This window comes from Eretmochelys imbricata, chromosome 9 (genome assembly GCF_965152235.1).
Source record: "Eretmochelys imbricata isolate rEreImb1 chromosome 9, rEreImb1.hap1, whole genome shotgun sequence".
Classification (NCBI taxonomy): Eukaryota; Metazoa; Chordata; order Testudines; family Cheloniidae; genus Eretmochelys; species Eretmochelys imbricata.
The window spans coordinates 9,779,431-9,799,170 of record NC_135580.1 but is presented as its reverse complement, the minus strand read 5'-3'; the positions used below and the strand labels follow the sequence as shown (position 1 = coordinate 9,799,170).

At 38.2% G+C, this 19,740-nt stretch overlaps 1 protein-coding gene across 1 annotated transcript in view; it reads right to left on the bottom strand.

Moving 5' to 3' along the window:
- Positions 1-2,557: 2,557 nt before the first annotated feature.
- DCUN1D1 (defective in cullin neddylation 1 domain containing 1) overlaps positions 2,558-19,740 on the bottom strand; it is a 39,846-nt gene continuing 22,663 nt past the window's right edge. The window contains exons 3-7 of the mRNA XM_077826621.1: positions 16,515-16,683; positions 15,693-15,823; positions 7,119-7,201; positions 6,730-6,826; positions 2,558-5,407 (exon numbers count right to left, since the gene is read on the bottom strand). Of these exons, the coding sequence (XP_077682747.1) occupies positions 5,328-5,407; positions 6,730-6,826; positions 7,119-7,201; positions 15,693-15,823; positions 16,515-16,683 (560 nt within the window). The 3' untranslated portion in view covers positions 2,558-5,327. The remainder of the gene's footprint in view (positions 5,408-6,729; positions 6,827-7,118; positions 7,202-15,692; positions 15,824-16,514; positions 16,684-19,740) is intronic.

Here is a 19,740-nt window from a genome sequence, read left to right as displayed (position 1 = left end):
AGGTTTCTGGTATAGGGTGGTGTTTATGTGACCATCACTTATTTGCACTGTAGTGTCCAGGAAGTGGATCTCTTGTGTGGACTGGTCCAGGCTGAGGTTGATGTTGGGGTGGAAATTGTTGAAATCCAGGTGGAATTCTTCAAGGGCCTCCGGCCCGTGGGTCCATATGATGGTTCATATGATAGGTCCATAGATTAAAACCTGTATCCTTGAAGCCTCCTTGGCAAAAGGGACCCACTGTCAGGGTTCTAATTGTCAGGACACTATGATCTGGACTATGATCACTTCCTGGGCTGAAGGAGAGGAAACCTCCGCAGGCCTCTTTTCACTAACCATTACTGGACTGACAACTATGTTTTTGTCAATCCAGTTTCAGCCATCATGCACCAAGATCAATCTTCAAATAAACTCCCCACTCATTCCATAATGGGAGTGCAAAATAGAACACAGGACTAGGGTACATGCATGTGCACAGCCAACTCAATTACATTAAGTATCAGTTGCTGCATGATTTTCACCTATTTAGTTAGTGTTATCTTTCATTAACAGCAGGAGCTCTCAGTAAGTCGGATTGTTCCCGTTGCCTTTTTTGACATTCCTTTGTTTGAATGCCATAAAAGCTTTGTTGGGCACAAAGGGGAGAGAAGGCAGAACTACAAATGCTAATTATTGGAAATCTTTGGCTCAGTTAGACAGATTTTTCACTTGCCATTTATGTGATGCAAAGTCACTACCCATTAGTTAACGCTCATGGTTGTTTTTGTTTTTTTAATATATTTCTTACGGATACTCCCTACACGTGGGAAGAGGGAAAGCCGGCTCCCCTGAACAGCACGGCTAGAAGAATCACCAGAGTCATCCTGAAGAGAAGACTAAGGGCTGGCATGTCATTGGCTAAAATGAGAAGAGCCTGAGAAAACACATTTGAGATAACCTAAGAATCATCAAGCTTCACTTACATTGAGGTCTTATATGGCTCCATTTGCAAAATGGTACCAGACTCCTAGGGAAGCACATTCCCAGCTCACTAGAACCAAGGAAAGAAAGGATTGCCTCACTGTATCCCATTTACCTCCCATTGCCACCTCTAGCTAGGTTTTACTATAGAAAATATTTGTACTATTGTAGCACCTAGGAGCCCTAGTGATGGACCAGAGCCGAGCCCAGCCACATACACAGAACAGAAAGACACTTCTCATCCCAAAGCACCTACTGGTACCTTGGTCTGTTATTTTTTTCCAGTATATGTGACAGAAGGATTTGAAGACACCTTTCGACACCGAAGCCACATTAAACTCTGCTAAAAAGCTAATACTGTTGAAAAAAGGAAGAGTATCAGGATGTTGCTTCTTTAAAGCATCTCTTTTAAAATAAAGACACCAGCACACACCGTTATGCCTTTTTAGATCTGAGAGAAGGCTGAGAAGTGACTTAATCATGGTCTGCAAGTACCTACGGGTGAAAGATTTCTGATAGTAAATGGCTCTATCATATAAGGGCATAATGAGCTCAAATGCTTGGAAGCTAAGCTAGACAACTTCAGAATAGAAATAAGGAATAATTTTATTTTATTTTTTAAACGAGCGCCTGTTGGAAACATGGGAACAACTTACCAAGGGATGTGATGGATTCTCCATCACTTGAAGATCTTTAAACCAAGACTCTCATTCTAAAAGATATGCTCAGACAGAAAGGCTTGAGGAATAAGTGAGGTTCTCTGACCCCCTGTGCTACGCAGAAGGTCACAATGGATCATTACAATGGTCCCTTCTGGCTTTACAATTTGCTAATCGCTCAGAGATTTTTAATTTCATTGGAAGTTAACAGCCAATGAATACTTTCTATTTAAAAATGGGAGTTCTCTCCAATTAAGTGTTTACTGATACTAACATGACACCACAAGTAAGTGTTCCTATTAACATACAAAATAAAACTTTTCCAGATGAAATCTAACTTTCTCCCAAGTATGCCTTTTATTAGATTTCTGTAGAGGTCAGATAAGCTATTGGCACCAAGTATTTAAAAACCTAATGACAGTCAATGTATCATGCTCAAATAAAATCTACAGAGACTTCTTGCAAAATTATATAAATAAGTGTGAATGACAAAAGTTTATTAAACGTATTTTTAAAAAATTATATCTTTCTTAAATAAGGATTTCTCAGTAAGGATTTCATTGTAAAACAGTTTTGAAGCAATTCATAAGTTACTTTATTTAATAACAGGTTGCTCAATAAAAAAAAGTCATTTACTTATATACTGTAGTCTTCAAACCAGCCATATTTAAACAAAGTACACTGCATGTACTTATGGTATTGTCCATCACACACTAGTTAATGTCAATGCAGCATAGCTGGATAAAAATAGCTCCATTTTGTAGCTGTAAACATTTAGATTAAGTGGCAGGCAAGATGTTGTATCAGTTCTTAGATCTTTCCCGCCCCCCCAAAAGCTTGCCGTTTAGTGCACGTTTTATTCAGGACATAGTATTCCATATTTTTTTAAAAGTCTAGAAAAAAGTTTTACAAACAATACACTAAAACAATGCATGAGAAGATTTAGTCATGGCAATTTCACTGGAGCTTTATTGCCTCTATTGGTAATGAGAGGGATTTGTAAGAAATTACATTGAACTTACAGAGATATGCAGATGATGTTCTTTACTAAATATAATCTTGATCTTAAGTGTTTTATATCAGGGCACGTCTAATCTTGTACATTTTTAATGTATAAAAACATAGATTACAAATTTTAAGTGTTTAACCCTTTTTTTGACATTTGGCAAAATGAAACTGATCCATTAAGGGGAAATCATTATCAAATTGAGGACTTAAGCACTTATGAATTAAAGCAATCCAAGTAGGTAACTGTTTGAATTCTTTAAAAAAAACAAAACAAAACAAAACACACCCCACACGCATATATAAAGGAAGAACACATGGCCACATGTCTGAGCACTTTTCAATACAAAATATTTCCTGTAACCAGGCATTCATCCTTAGAATAACCACACCGTTAAAATCAAGCTTGTTTCCAACTAGAGTCATTTGTTTCGTTAAATTCTAAGATGCCATTACAGCATGAATAACCTTAACTTTTCTGCTACATAATTATCCAAAGCTTTATGTAAATGTATTTTTGTTTTATAATTACACAGTAATTATAAGTGTGTAGTACCAAACTGATGACAACACTATTTTGTTGAAAAGGTCTCGCATTCATAAGGAACATTCTTTAAAAACAGCATGGCATTATGCCACTAACCAATATCAGATTTTTGTGAAGGTCATATCTGTATTGGGATAAAAGCTAATTAGAGCTCATCTCAAAACACAGCATACTTGAACTAATCAATCTGAAACTGTACCAAAACCCTTAAGACAGAAAACAGCACGCATATATACCTTGTAAAGTTTTCATAATTCAAGTCCCCCATTGATATTTACACAAAATTGAAAAAGGAAATACTGAAAGCAGCAAAACAAAAATCACACACATTTTTGGCATAGCCAATTCCAGCAGCTGGAGTAGAAATTTGCAATGCATTTTGTAGAACTGTATTCTTGAAATAAATGCATGACCGGACTTTGTTAAAAGGGCACTGCTATGAGGGAAAGCCTGCCTTTTAGTCAACTTCAAAGCACACAGGGTAAAAGTTTTAGCAGTTTAATACTTAAATTCTTCCTAAAATCTTTTTAGCATCTGCATAAAAGTGTACTGCTGTTTTAGTGCAAGTTCCACTTACTAATTTCAACAGTAATTACGACCTTAACATGGGACTGGCTGGAGTATTCAAGTAAGTACCCTATTCCTAATAATTACTATAATTTTTTTTTTTTAAAGACATCCTCGTTTGACATTTTCTGGCTTGTTTTACAGAAGTTTTTATTTCAAGAAAACAATAACCTCTTCTTCATAAGTCAGCAACTGAAGAGTGAAAAAGCATTTTCAGGATGAAAGCAGTTCAAGGGCTCCTGTAATGTTAAAAAGCACACAACAAGATAAAATCCTGCTTTGAAGTGAAATCAGTTCTAATTTAGTTATGTGCAGTGAGACAAATTGAAGTAGTAGTGATCAACAAAATAACGTAAGGAAACAAAAGAAGCCAGGGTAGTATTTTGCATCTGATCTATGCTTGTTTTAGAAAGCTTTACTTTTAATATCTGTAATTGGCAACCACAATGACCTGTGAAAATCCCAACAAAGTAAGTAATTGAGAAAATGGGCTTTGTCCATAAAGGCAGTACCTATATGTTGTAAAAATGTAACTTAAATGGCCCATGATAATCACTTCAAAACTCAAATTCATATCAGATTTGCCACCCTCTTATAAAGCAGGTTCATTTGTTATTTCATACCGCAACCATCAAAACCCATGTCTGAATTTAAAATACTGTATTGTGTACAAAACATAAGACACAAATTCAGTATATTGTTCAAGTTTTAGATTTCCACACAAATGAAAACACCTTCCTGGACAGACAGACAAGCATTTCAAAACTGTAATGAAATCTGATTAGATAATAATCTAGAGACTATTAGATTCTGTTATGCACGTAGCGTGTCTCAATGAAGCTCACTGGAGGCTGACTATAATATTAAACCAGGAGTGCTATAAGTGCACAGTAGTTGTGTAGTACTTCAACTCTTTTCAAAGACAGTTGACATACAATAAAACCTTTCATATAGGCACCTAGATTTCCCAGTATCAACATTCTTGTTTTTGTTGGTTGTTTCTACAATTGTTTTAATCAGATACTCAAAACTCACTTAGACAATACCTGTAACTGCCATGAAAGAAAAAAAAAAAATCGGACCCAGTACACTTAAATATATCACTCTTATAGGAAGTGCTATCAGTATAGTCTTTGCAACTAGCCCAAAGTGTATATTTAAGGAGTTTAAAAAAAACAAAACAAAAAAAAAAACATTTGTGATGTTGATCTGTATAATGCAGATGCCAAACCACAGTTGTCTCATGAAGACAGCATTGTGCTTTATGCGAAACCAGAAATCTCAAAATAATCATCATAAAGCTTCTAAGACTTATGGGAAAGTAAACAAAGGTGGTCCACAAAAATATGATGAAATCCACTATGCTGGAATTATAACTGGCAAAAGTGGTTCAGACTAGAAGAGAAGCCCAAACCACCATTAGATGAATGAATGATATGGTCCAAGATGTATCCTTAAAGGTTTGTCTCAACCCTCAACCCTTATAGTGAGGATTGATCTTCAGTTCAGTCCAGCCAGCAGAAATTGACTGTGCAATTTTCCGTTGTATTTATTTGTACAGTCTATGTACATTCTAGAAGGGTCCTTTAGTGCTACACTGTCGTACTTTTTGTCCCAGCAATTTGAGGGCGTGCAAATTCCACAAAGTCATCAATAAGAACCGGCCATGCCCCTGAAAGCAAAGAACAAGCAAGAGCACATAAGAAATCAGATCAACAAATCCCCCTTCTCCCCCCCCCCCCCCAGCTTCCCCCCAACGTAGAGCTATACAGTTTAAAAAAACCTCTTTAAATCAAAATAGATTCTTCACATATTATCTTTCCTGTTTAAAGTTTTAAATGAATAATCCTCATTTGATTCTGTTTCTTGAGATTTAAGATCTGATTAATATTTTTTTCATCAACTGAGACCTCCCCCATGCCAACACACAATTTAAACATACCAAATTTTTCAGGTACCATGACATAACAATCATCTTTTTTTTTAAAACCGAGAAAAACTGGACAAAAACTCCTTTCAGAGCCAATCAACATGATAATTGGCCTGAGGGGGCGGAGAGTAGACAGCACAATCTCCACAGCACTCATCTCACCTGGCTGACCAAAATGGGAACCAAAACTCAAATCTGGGTCTCCAGAATGGCAGCAAGTGTGAAGGAATTCTAATAACCGTGACTGCACGCACCGCCCTAACAGCACAAGAGCAGCAAAATAATTAGCGCTCACAACAGGGTTCCACATTACTGTCATGTTCAGATGCTGACATCAGCATGCGTCACCACATTTCAAACAAAAAATTTGCTGCTACTGCAGATACCTTAGGTGGCCGGTCTTGAAGAAACCCTTGCAGATTAGAGGAATGTACCGGATGAAAATATGGTGCACTCAGTGATTATCCAATTCTAAATACTACCCCCTTCATAGGCCTTTCATTCTGTGTGCGTTCCCACCTTCATTTAAATAGAAGGTCGGAAATGCTGACAAATCATAACTGGTGGCTAAAGAACAAAAAAAACCTGTTCCTCTGCTGAGGAACAGCAGAAGCAGAGAAGCCATGCAAGGATATGGGGGGGGGGGGCACGAGGGGGAGGAAAAGAGAAGCACCATTAGTTGATTTGTTGGAGGAAGCAAGAACTGGGAAGGTAAATTTATTTTTATTTATGTGTGGTAGAGTTGGAGACAATTTGTTTTATGCGGGGAAGAGCTGATTTTGGGGGGGCAGGAGAGTGAAGATGTTAAAAATAAAAACAAAAAAGTAATCTCCTGGCTTTGGGGAAGGGGCAGCACAAGTATTTTTTATCTGTGCTAGTAGGCTTAGTCCTCATCAGCTACGTGGCAGAGAACTGCTTCGAACCCCAGGAAAAGTCACATACTGTTTCGCAGATGTTCTGTTTGCGAGTTATTAGACAGATTTGCTACCCCAGAGACACACTGCTAAATATCCACAAAAACACACACACACACAGAAACTGATGCAACAAAATGTAAATACTACCTTCCTCATCATAATTAGACATATCATCTGCTATCATTGTACTGAAGTCTAAAAGAAGGTTCCAGGTATCCTTAGGTATTGATCTTTTATGATGTTCCTATTTGGGGAAAAAAAATCTGAGTTTAAAAACCATGAACAAAATTAATTTTAAAGTCTGAATGAATATTCAATATTAAATCCCTGAGTATATGCAAGTCACCCTCAACTAAATTTTTTACAGTATTTGCCAAAACTTTCAACATCTATGCATCACAAAAGAATGCTCTGTCAAAATAAGTTATGTGATCTCTTCAAAGACTTTAATACACATGGATTCATCTTCCACAATAAAAAAAAACCAAAAACTTATTGCAGCCCAATTTATATTATATAATAAGGTTTAAACTTACCAATAAAAATTTGTTCCACAAGTCTAGGAATTTAAATCTTCCATTAAGTACTAAATTCCAGTAGGCTATAGCCATTTCTAAATCTGTAATATTAAAAATATGTTACTTCTATAGATATATTTGAAATATACATTTTCTCCAAGCCTGATTGGACTATAAACTAAACTAAACTAATGAAGGTGAAATAAAATTCACTCTCAATGCAAGAATACTCTTAGGTTCTTTCAAAAATGTTTTAAAAAGGTAATGAAAACTGAGGAAACTGGTGGGTTTGTTACAGATGAACTAACCCTCAGATTTAGGTATGACCCTGGGGCATACAAGACCTGAAAACGTATTTAAATTGTCCAGGTTAATAATTACTCTGCCCAAAGCATACAACAGATTTTTCAACTTCTTTTTACTGTAACTTAGCAACTCAGTCCCAACTTTGCTCTACACAAAAAGAGATACCATTGACTTCAATAAGAGTTCCACATCATTTGCTGGATTAGGCTCCTTTAATCATATTTAATCAAATGCAATTCCCATAACCTAGTTTGCTATAATTTTATTTTTAAAGCAACTTTGTTACAGGTTTTAGAGTTGCAAAATGGTCTTGTCAAATTTTCAAATCGATAAACAGATTTCCTTTAGGACAAGTATCCCAGGAAAGACTATGTGGTTGTCTTTACGATGGCCAATGTGGATTCCTGCCCGTTTTAAGTCTTTTTTCAGGGTAACTTTCAATCTCTCTCTATTTTGAGTGGGCCTGTATTTCTCAAAGCCAGGAACAAATCAGGACTACTGAAGTATGTGCATGTACCCCAAAACAACTTTATTTTATATCATCAATTAAGAGAGAATAAACTCTTCAAATGAACATTCAAAAATCTCAATACCACCCAGAGAGAGAATCACTGTCAGCCTAACTGGATCCACCTTCAAAGTGTCCGCATCCAGAAAGTCTTACATCTTCTGGAGTGTACCAATTTGTTTTGTCCATAATCAATCCATACTTTAAGAAGTAAAAAGCACAGGCACACTGTTAGATTACTCTTTCAGACAAACCAATGAATTTTTTAGAGTAATATTAAAGACATTAGATTAAATATGTTTTTCTGCCAATATGAGAACCTATGCTGGTCACATCTGAAAATTCTTACTGACTTATTTCCTGTGCTGAAAGTCTCTCCCCCTTTCCCAATAACTTTAACAGTGCTCCTCTAACAAGTCTAATAGAGCAATCCACCTCATCATAGCCCCTCCAGACAAATACAGAGTGAAATCTTGGCCCCACTGAAGTCAATGGGAGTTTTTCCAGTGACTTCATTTGGGTCAGGATTTCACACAAAAGATGTAAGTTGAAGGCTTCCGGAGGCAGATCAAAATTTTGATCTGATGTGTTTTACTGATGGACACGATATGCCATTATAGTTGAAAATACCAAGACTGCACTAAAACTTAAGAAATCTTATTAGGCTCTTAGCGGTCAGAAATTTGAGTCTATCCCCACTTACTGGAGGAAGTTTCAGATATTAAACTGATGCTACACTTAAATCTTAGTTAAAAAGCTACTGGTGCCTTTCCAAGAAATACACACTTTATGTTTGGCTGGTCACACTACTTGAGGGTAAGAAGTTAGAAAAAGTAAGTATTATGATTTATAAAACGTAGTAGGCATACCAGATAGGTAAAAGCTGTCAAATTCCACGCACATTCTAGTGCTCTACAAACAAACAGTAATAATGAGCTACGCATTTCAATTTGCCTCCACGAGAACCATATGTTATATTCCTGTGGCCAATCAAGGACCTTAAAACATAATTCTAATGGAACAAGCAGCTTTCATTATTCTTAAACCCAAAGCGGAAAAAAAGCACAACCAACCAAACTTTTCCTAAGATAAAGGTTAGGACATGCATAAGTAACTTCACGGGAAGGAAGACATTTTAGGAAAATAATGGAAAGGACAACTGTTTAAAAAAAAAAAAAAGAAGAAGAAAAAAAAAGTCAGGAAATTCAGATTTAGGAGTACATTTTTAAAACCCACAACAAAGAGTATGGAAACAGAGGTAAGGTCTCCCTAATAATCATCAACATCACAGAACAACAATACCAATGAACATTCCTATCTTCAGACTGTGTGCTTCATGTGTCAATTGTTGCATTCCCTGTTGTGATGGTGTAACAGATTAGTTCAGTGGTTCTCAAACTTTTTTCCCCCGCAGACCACTTGAAAATTGCTGAGGGTCTCGGCAGACCACTTAATGATCTTTCCAAATGTTGTTTGTACTGTTAGCTAACTATTGTAAAGTGCTTTGGATAAAAACTCGATATAAAAAACCCTTAATAATGAACATTTTTTTGTTCTACAAATAAAAGCACACAACAACTCATATTTTAGTATCAGTAGTCTTACCTTCCTAATGCAATGGATGTGCCCTCTTTCCCCCGCCCTGGCAGCCCCTGAGCTGGGGCTGGGAAGGAGGGGGTCTCTCCCTCTCTTCCCCAAAACAGCAGCCCCCAAGCTGGGGCTGGGAAGGAGGGGGGGTCGCTCCCTCGCCACAGCAGCCACAGAGCTAAGACTGGGAAGGATAGCCGTCTCTCCCCAGCAGCCACAACCCTGGAGCTGGGGCAAGTCACCTTTTTATCTGGCCATCGCAGCCCTGCACATCCCAAAGTGCTCCCACCCCCTCTTCTCACCGCCCCCTGCCACCTACCCCTTATGCCCCGCAAGGCCACCACCTCACCTTACATGTGTGTCTTCTCCAGGGTCCAGGCATCTACTTAGTGGAGCCACGGTTGTGTGGCTCGACTAATTAGGTGGGTGGCCCTTCATTCTCTTGTGTGCAGCTGCCCAGGCCCGCACCTTAGAGAGAACTATCTGTAGACCACCTGAATGGAGCTTGCAGACTACTGGTGGTCCACAGACCACAATATGAGAACCTCTGGATTAGTTTAAATGCTGCAGGAGTGTACAATCGAAGTGTCACCTATAGCACTCCAATAAGTAACTCCTTTCTTATGACCTTATTTTATCCCTGAAAGCAAAAAAAAATGTACAGGCTTTTACATCTCTTTATCAAAAGTGTCCACACTCAGGACAATTCACAGAAGTATACCGTGACCAGATGCAGAAGTGTCATATGTGAGACTGACTCCATATCTGAAGCTACAAACCACTTAACGGGGGTGTTTAAAAAAAAAACCAAAACACCCTACTTAAAGTCTTTTATCAAATATCTCTGTCTCGCATGCAAGTTATGACAAATATAAAGGCATGCAACACAAAAAGGAATAGGAGTTGAAAGCTCATGGAACTACTGTATTGAAGAACAAATTTAATCCTCGGGGCATCCATGTGAGGTATTCCCATTTTACAGATATGGAAACAGAGTTTACATGAGCTGCCTAGGAAGCATCTACACTCTGTGTCTCATTTTACCCATCTATAACCTGAGAATATGAAAGATTGAACATGTTGACAGGCACATGCATGTAGGTAATTATCCCCATATTACTGCACAGATGGGTAACTTACAGCATGAGGGGCAGAGGTGCACTAGTATATTAGACATGTGCCTAGAAATCAGATGTGGGTTCTCAGCCTAGAACATCAGCTTCCTGTGTAAAGTTGGACACATCAATTAACCACTCTGTGCTCGGGATTTTCTCATCTGTCATATAGAGATACTTGACATTTGCCTACCTCACAGGATGTTTTGAGGCACAATTAAACACAATAAAGTGCAAAGTATTAAGACCAGTAAATGGTACGAGTAGAACTAGAATTCTGCAACACCTTAATCCTGGCACTTCTATCAATCTACTTAACCATGTGTTTTGGATTTTTCAAAGGGGACAGCAATGAAGACCACCACTGGCTGATTTTTATACATCTGTACCAGCTTGGTGGTAGCATCTCAAATCATGTGTAAGTACAGGAACTCCTTAGGAACTTAAGTTGTTTAGGAGGCATGTAGACAGATTAAACATTTCCAGACGTGTACACATGCAGTGTCAGGAAACCTAGAAGCTGATAATGTAAACGAAAATAATGGCTACATAATTTTGCAATCTAATAACCCGGTATTTATTGGACAATACATTAAAACAAATTAGAAGTTTCTACAGGAAGCCATTTAAGTTGGATATTCCAAAAATAAAGTGTCCAAGAAGTGGAGTCCTTATTTAAGGAACCCCACAGGCTCCTTGCCCCAGCCTGCTCTGCGCTCTCCCAGTTCTTGTCTCCTCTGCATTTGAATCAGGCAGCTTCCTCCTCCATATTGTCTATCCCAATTGGAGGGCCTATCTCAACAAGAGCACAGGAGCGAGTCTCCCTGCTCTCAGTTCAGAGAGCACATCTGGACCAGCACAGCCCACAGCAGCTCAGGGCTGCAATTACAGGGAAAGTCCTGCTCAGCTCTTGGCAGCACATGTCCAGTGTGGATGGATTCCTTGGGAAATTAAGCTGCAAAAATATAGGAAGTCTCTACTGAGCATATAGAAACTAATTTTTTAAAAGCTTATAACTAAGGCTACATTTTAGTCACACGTATTTTTAGTAAAAAAGTCATGGACAGGTCGTGGGCAGCAAACAAAAATTCACAGCCCATGACTTGTACTATATATCCCTGACTAAATGCTGGGTGCTTGGGGGGGACGCGGCCCAGGACCCCTGCTGTTGCTGGGGGAAGGGGAGTTGGTGGCCTGGCTCCATGCGGCTCCCTGGAAGCAGCAACATGTCCCTCAGCTCCTAGGCAAAGGGATGGCCATAGGGGCTCCGCATGCTGCCCCCGCCCCAACCACCGGCTCCACACCTCCCATTGGCCAGGAACCGCGGCCAGTGGGAGCTGCAGGGGCAGCGCCTGCGGGCAGAGGCAGCATACAGAGCTGCCTGGCCTCTCCTCCGCCCAGGAACTGAGGGACGTCCCTGCTTCCAGGGAGCCCCCCTGAACACTGCCCGGAGCCCTGAGCCCCCTCCCACGCCCCAACCCCCTGCCCCAGCCCTGAGCCCCCTCCCACACACAAACTCCTGCTGCTGCTGAGGGGAGGGGTGGGGGGGGAGGGAGGCCCACAGTGGCCTGAGACTGCCGCAGCAACAGCCGGTGCAGCTGGCCCACTGCAGAAGTCCTGGAGGTCCCGGAAAGTCATAGAATCCATTAATTCCGTGACAGATTCATAGCTTTACTTATAAAGTAGTCAAATTTAGGCAGATTTTCACTGGGATGGCCAGAGGCATACTCCTGACACAAAGGACAACCACCCTTGCCAAATGTTGAGTCCCTGCTCCAAAGCACAGGGGCACTAAAGCTTTTCAAAGAAAAGGTCACCAAATTTTAAACACGGGGGAAACAATGTATTTTTTCCTAGCCCTGTTCTCAGAAACAATTGAATTGTTTTGGGCTGAAATTTTCCAAAAATATTCAGTCTGAGCCCCACCCCTACCATAAAACATTTTAGCCAACAGTTAACTTTGGCAAAGTTATAAGCAACTTACAGTAGTATCTTATACATGGGAAAATTAATACTAAGCAGTGCCACCAGCCCTGCCTATAGTAAGAGGATGAAAATGAACAATAAAGAGTTTTAGATTTTACTGGCATGAGCATTTAAAATGGTTGCAACACTCATGAATTTTGAAGCCACAAACAAATAATGCAAGTCAGTCCAAATAAGTGCAAATAATCAAACCTTTATACCACACTCCCATGTATTTTGTTTATGCCACTAATTTAACTAAAAGCTTTTAGAAATATTATATATTTGTGGCATAAACTGAATACATGAGGGGAGAGTTTTACTGGCACTCATTTGGAGTGACTTGCATAATACACATCATGCAACACCTCAGAAAAATTGTTGGAAATAAATTAGATGCAATCAACAGCTAATCTAGGTTCCATGACAAACAGCTAGCTCGAGCAGCAGTTTATCAAAACACTTCACAACATATTTTAAGTTTCCTAAAGGGATTCCACTAGATATGTATTTACCTTTAAGGAAGGTAAATTTGGAGGGCCAAACATATTGAAAGTGTCATTCAAGGACACGGAACCTATTAGAAAGCAATGTTTCAGACACTGAATTTCTATAGCAGCAATCAGTAACAGTTGATGGGTCTCTTCTATTCCTCCATACTACACACATTTATAGATTTTGTTTTAAGATAGTAAACTCCAATTTTTCTCCCAATGCATACAATCAAAGCAAAGAGATTCAAACCCCTTCCAGACATGTCTGCCATACCCTGGTTAGAAAACTAAAAGCTTTAGAAGCTTTAGAAGCATGTGTCTGTTCATGTATCACTTTACCTCTAGTAAACAGTTACCATGAAATCTTTTTAATGGGAGGATTATAACTCCCAATACAGTGAGCAGGAAAAGGGAAAACATGCTGAGACTGCATTTTAATCAAAAGGCTTTCCCCCATAGCCTGATCTTCAGAGCTATTTATTACATAGAGAACTACTGTAATACAAATAAATAATTACTACAGGTATTAACATACAAATCTAAAAGTTATATTTTTCTATATCTTCTTATGTCATTCTTAGAGGCTGGCCTCCCTGAAGAAGCTATAAGAAGGCTGAAGGAAAATGAAAAAAGATTATTTTTCTTGCTTAATCATTTTCACTGAGGTCTCAAAAACAAATTATCTATCGTTCCTGGGATGTTTAATTGATTGTTCTGTATATTCTCAGTACTATATGGAAATAAGCCAAAAAGAAAAGAAACTACAGAGGAAATCAGAGCTGTGGTTTAAGCACAAAACTGGAAGTCACGAACTCCTATGATACACCCCCAGCTCTGACATGTGTGTTCTGAAGCTTTGAGAAAAATCACTTGACTTCTATGGCTCCGTTTCAAAATTATTTATATAAGGCAATAACTATCTCACAAGGATGTTACGGAGTATTAACTAGTTAACATTTGAAAAGCTATTTGAAAACTGAAACTATTATATAAATACTAAACATCACCATGGTAATCAGAAGCTATTGTTATGGTTGAGGTTGCAAAACTATTTCCATATTATCTCTCTCACACACACTTATACTCTTCTGTAAATTCACTGTTAAGGTTGAAACTTTCCATGTACAACCCCAATTCTGCAAGGGACTCCACATGGCAGTAAGACTCAGCCTATACATCTATACAACCGTGTTACTTACATCAACAGGTCTGTGTGTAGTGAAAACCACTTACCCCACTCTAACTTAAAATACCCAGCCAGGCCTACTGAGAGTACAGGAGAAGTTTGAAGATTGACACAGAAAGTATCCTCATGGAGAACAGACATTGCTAATTTATTAATATTTGGTTTTGATCTAACGAAGATTGGTCCAGGTGCAAACTGCAGATTTTATCACATATACAGTAGAACGTAAACATAGTTTCACCATGCACAAATATAAAGTACTGTGCACATTCGTGGGTTCAAGAAACTTTCTCTGGTGAAATTAATAAAAGTTTGCAAGCAGCAAATAAAATAGCTACAGATTTTTCATTGCCCTAATTCCCCCATTAAATGAAAAAAAATTTTTTTTCCCATTGTTTAACATTAAACAGTTCAAATTAAAGAAAATCAAGAAATATGAGTTGCTTTTGGAACCTTAACTGCACTGTACATATGGCCTATTTCTATTCCAGACTTTCTGATTAAATGAGTAGCTACATTGCAATGGCATAAATGCATATAATAAAACATACAGGATGTCCATCCTGGCCCAGTTAATACTGCTGTTAGAATCTAGCTTTTGCATTCCCTTAACTATTCATGCAGAATCATAAAAGTATTTCATTTAATTATTAGTAACAAACTACACCTTTTTCCCCCCTCCAATGACTTTTTCCTAGTGAGTAGTTCTTCCCCTTCACTCGGACACTCAATGCAATGACTATCAAGGGGGAAGCAATGAAATAAAATTATAGAAATCATAATTTGTGTGTGTCATTGGGTTTTATATTCTGGAATTTGTCGTCATTTTGCAATCTTTCTCCAAAGAGAAAAACTATAGATCCAGCAGGCCCTGAATTGTGCTTAAGATCTTGACTGTAGATGCAATGAGATGAAAATCTAATCATGCCTGATATGTGGAAATTACTTGGCGATACCTGAATTGTAGTTTGTAAAGGGATTTACATGTTTTTTTGGTGGTATGAGAGACTTTGTGCAAGTCTGTACCTATATGCAAACACACACTTACAAGTGAAAGTTAGGCTTTATATTTTTTCTCCTATTGCTCATGGTTGCAAATTCTAAAAGTTTTAATTATATTTTTAGTATGAAATCATAATGTGTTAACTTTAATAGAAATTTTGCACATACTGTACTCTGAAGGGAAGAATGCACCCTCACATGTTAAATTGAAACATTCAGTTCATAAGGCCGCAGAAAATCTCTATGAATTTGAAAATCTGGCACTGACCTTCAACTTAGTCCTGATATTTATCTTTTACCACAGTGAAGTATATTTTTATCCCATGGCTAGTCTAACTGGATCATAATAATAGTTTCACTTACTACGGTAAGTATTAGAGACAGTTACTAGTAACTATATCAGAAGTGTTTACAATTAAGAATACATACCTAAACCTTTCTGTCCAGGATTCTTTGCAAAGTTGAAAGTAAACTGATAAAAATCCTTAAATCTTCCTGGCTCTTTTAATTCTTGTTCCATTTTAGGAATCTGGGCCTTTAGTTTTTCTATGCTGTCACATCTGTATTTTAAAAAGCAAGTTTTTCTGTGTATTATTCATTTTGTCAACATAACATGCTAAATTTATTTTTAAAACCTTATCTACTATGGACAATCCTTAGTTGCTTTAATACAGAAGGATTATGTAAACTAATTTCAGCAAGTCTGTAACTAGTCTATTTATGTAACAATTTCAGCTGCTTTTTTAAAAAAATGTTTCTTCACATTGGCATGTGAAGAAGCTGGTTGATAATCAGATATATATATATATATATATATATATATATATATATATATATATATATATATATATATATATAATCTAGAATAATTAAAGGTCTGTCACAATGTTCCTAGAAAACAAAAACTAGAGCTCTCATGTAGGGCAAATAAATTACATTCTTAGATAAACGGCCCTAAACATTTTGGCCTTTGGGCCAAATCCTTCTTTTACTCACTCGTTTTGTTGTAGCCAATGGGACTATTCGCATGTTTAAAGCGAGCAGCATTTTGCCCTTTATTTGGGTTTGCTTATAACTTCTGCCAAATTTATAGAAGATGTATTTCTATATTCATAGAAGGCAGATACTAGACAAATTTTGAGAAGACATAATTCAGTTCTGAATTGCTAAAAGCAGACATTTTTTTCTTTTCGTTCCAGCTTTCTCCAGTGTGTTACACTGCTAAATTTCTTTTACCTGTTGCATACTTACCCTAATTCTGTCATCCCATCCATAAATTCCAGCTTTGAGAACTCACACTGTGTTGCAGCTCTGAATTTCCATGCAATGATCAGTACGCTAATACTGGCTGGGTCAAGTGCTAGGTCATCACAAAATTGCTGTATACCATCTATGCCAATTTTATTTTCATCTTGAGGATCTTTGGAATACAATCATAAAGATTAAAAACAAACATTAAATCTTCCATGATTTTGAAGTAATTTCCTTCACACATGAACAAACAAACACAAACATGCACAAAATCACCTCTGGAATAAGCCACATTAAAAGAGGATATTTAACCACTTTTTAAAAATATATACTTCAGATTCAATTTGTAAGAAAACATTAAGGCTTGTGGCAGTTATTGGAATGAATGCTCTGTACAGTGAAATCTTCTCTCTGTATCCACTGAACGGATAGTGTTCTGCATTTTCATTAATTTTCACTGATAAATTACTACTTTTTTTAATTAAAGGAGTTCAGTTTTTACTGATTTACACCCATTTATTAATCCATTCAGTCTTTTTTCAGGTACTTATTTTTGTTAAACACAAAAGCTTTATATGATTGCTCTGTCCTTCAACTCTGAGACTGAAGCAGTTCCACAGTGTAAAAAAAACAGAACACACACACAGTGGAAGTTGAAAAAAATCAAGCAATGTTAATATAGCACCACGACTGGCTCACAAGGACCTGCGGCCCGCCTATTTCTTTATATCCATTTAGTGTGGCACTGACTTAAGCAATCAATCCTCCACAGAAAGATATATAATGCCCCCTATCCACCTGGATACCGCCTTTAGTGCCAATCTCCTTACAGGTTTGGATAAATGGGCCTGGGTTCTTCCAGATCCCCACATAGTCAGTCATGCCCTTGCTGTGGCTAGCTCCAAAATAGCTTTTTTCCCCTCCAGGGGGCTCCCGGGGACAGCATCTCACACCCTATTGGTCAGGCTAGCTCTTCTTCTCAGGCCTTCCTTTGTCAATCATTTCACTCTGCCCCTTCCTCTGAGCAGGCACATCTGCAATCCTTCCACAAACCAACAGGGCCTCCTTTTCTAAATAGTGTCTCTCCTCTCTCCCTCTTGGTTCCCTAGCAGACTCCGCGTCTGCCCTTAGTTCCCCCTTCCTACCAGGAACAGTGTGCCTCTCCCTGAACTACCAGCATACAGAACCACAGGAACCCAGACAAGCTCCTTGGGGATTACAGATAGGTAAGGTAAAAAGGTAAATATGGGGCAAAAATGCAAATCTATGCCTGAAAACCAACAAGAAAACCAATGCTTAGAAATGTTCAATAAAAGTAAAGACGGGAGCAAAGAGGATGCATTGCACTACAAGTACTGCAGCACTGAGGTCAGTGCTCGCACTGATAGACTAAAGGAGCATGTTGAAAGCAAGCGACACAAGAAGCTTAAAGAATAAAGTGAGCTTCGGGATAAACAGTTAATATCAGGAGCTTTCATCTGAGCTTTAATGAAAGAGAGGACATAGGATGATTGTGTCGATGAATTTGTGTGTGCTCTTTGTTTTGCCGGACAATCACTGTTAATAGCAGAGGGGCCTATTGGTGACTTTGCATGACAATACAGTCCAGCTGCAAAACCCCTTCCTAATGCAGACAACCTCACTTGTAAGTATCTGAAAGAACATGATGATGCTTTAGTATCTAAACTGTTTGAATGAATTGATGGAAACGGGGTGACTAGTCTGATTTTTTACAAGTCTCCTGATGCTTTGGATCACATGCTTCTTGGCCTTTTGGTTTTCATTTTTTTATTTCAGAGCAAATAAACTTGCATTGTTTTGTGCTGATGTGACATTCATCCCCTCTGCTGCCAGCTATTTTGTCAACATGTTTGAGATGTACCAACTAATTTGGGAAAATGTGGCCACAACTAACACAGATTCTACTTCCTACTTGGCTAAGTCTGCATGGGAGATTAAACTCAATCAGAAACAAGAGTTGCTATGTATTACCTGTCCTGCTCATCTGATTAATGTTGCATTGTCAGCAGCTACTGCTACAGAAGAAGTGAAAGACATTAAATCTTGCATCACTGGATTCGGGGCTGTTTTCAAGTACGTGAACAAGTTGAAGGATTTGTTTTATGCAGTGCGAGATGAGTGCGAAGCCGGCTGCCCATTATCTACCCTTGTTGTGCCACATTGGTGGATGAGCTTGTGTTTTGCTGCCTGTCATGTAACTAATGTGAGGACTGTGCTAATGTGTCTCCTAGAACATCTTGATTTTGTTGGCTCTAAAGCAGAAACTCTGAAGAGACTGGCAAATAACCCAAACAACCGCCAGATTCTGCACACAAAGTTTTCAGTAATGTTCATTGCTGAAAACTTGGAATCACTGTCACACAGAAAACATTGGAGTTTTCTCTGACTACTGCTAACACGTTTGCCAATACAGATGTTTACCAGATCCTGACAACTAAAATCTCATCTGAACTGAGCACAAAAGCTGCAGGAGACACATACGATGAGAAAACCCAGCTATTTCTGGAAATCCTTCCCATCCCAGAATACAAGAAATAAAATACATTCAAAATCTTCAACACAACACTCATCGAGAAATGGGAGACGACTGTGGTCCGTAATCTGAATCCTGAAGGGTTTGGTGCTCAAGATTCTTCTTGGAATGTCAGCCAGGTATTGCACCCCGTCCTCAAGGTGAATTTTGTAGCAGACTATAACCCTTATATCAAAAAGTGTTTCAACCATTTGCCACTAAAGATGAAATTTCAAATCTGAAAAGGGAATTTACTACTTACATGAACTTGCCTAACCCTGACAACATGAAACTCAGTGTGCTGGCTTTTTGGAACAATCAAGACACACTTCCTAACTTCAGCAAAGTGCCATGGTAAGCTTTGAGTGCACCCCCTGGATCTATTGAGGCAGAGCACTTATTTTCAAAGTTGGATTACCTCCAAGACAACAACAAGAGGCTCAACATGAGTGAGGATACTTTGAAGAAAATTATGCGAGCGTACACAAACCAGGATTTCTGGAAAAACTACTAGCTCAGAGAGACAAAATATACCTTTGTTTGTTTAAAAAAAAGTTTCAATTATACTGTAGTAAAATGTGTATGCTACAAGTTTTTTTGTTTTTCTTTTTCCCCTCCCTATTTTTAACCCAATTTCATCCCGGTTTTGATGTTGGAAAATAAACACTGAAAAATTCCCAGATTTTTTTTTTT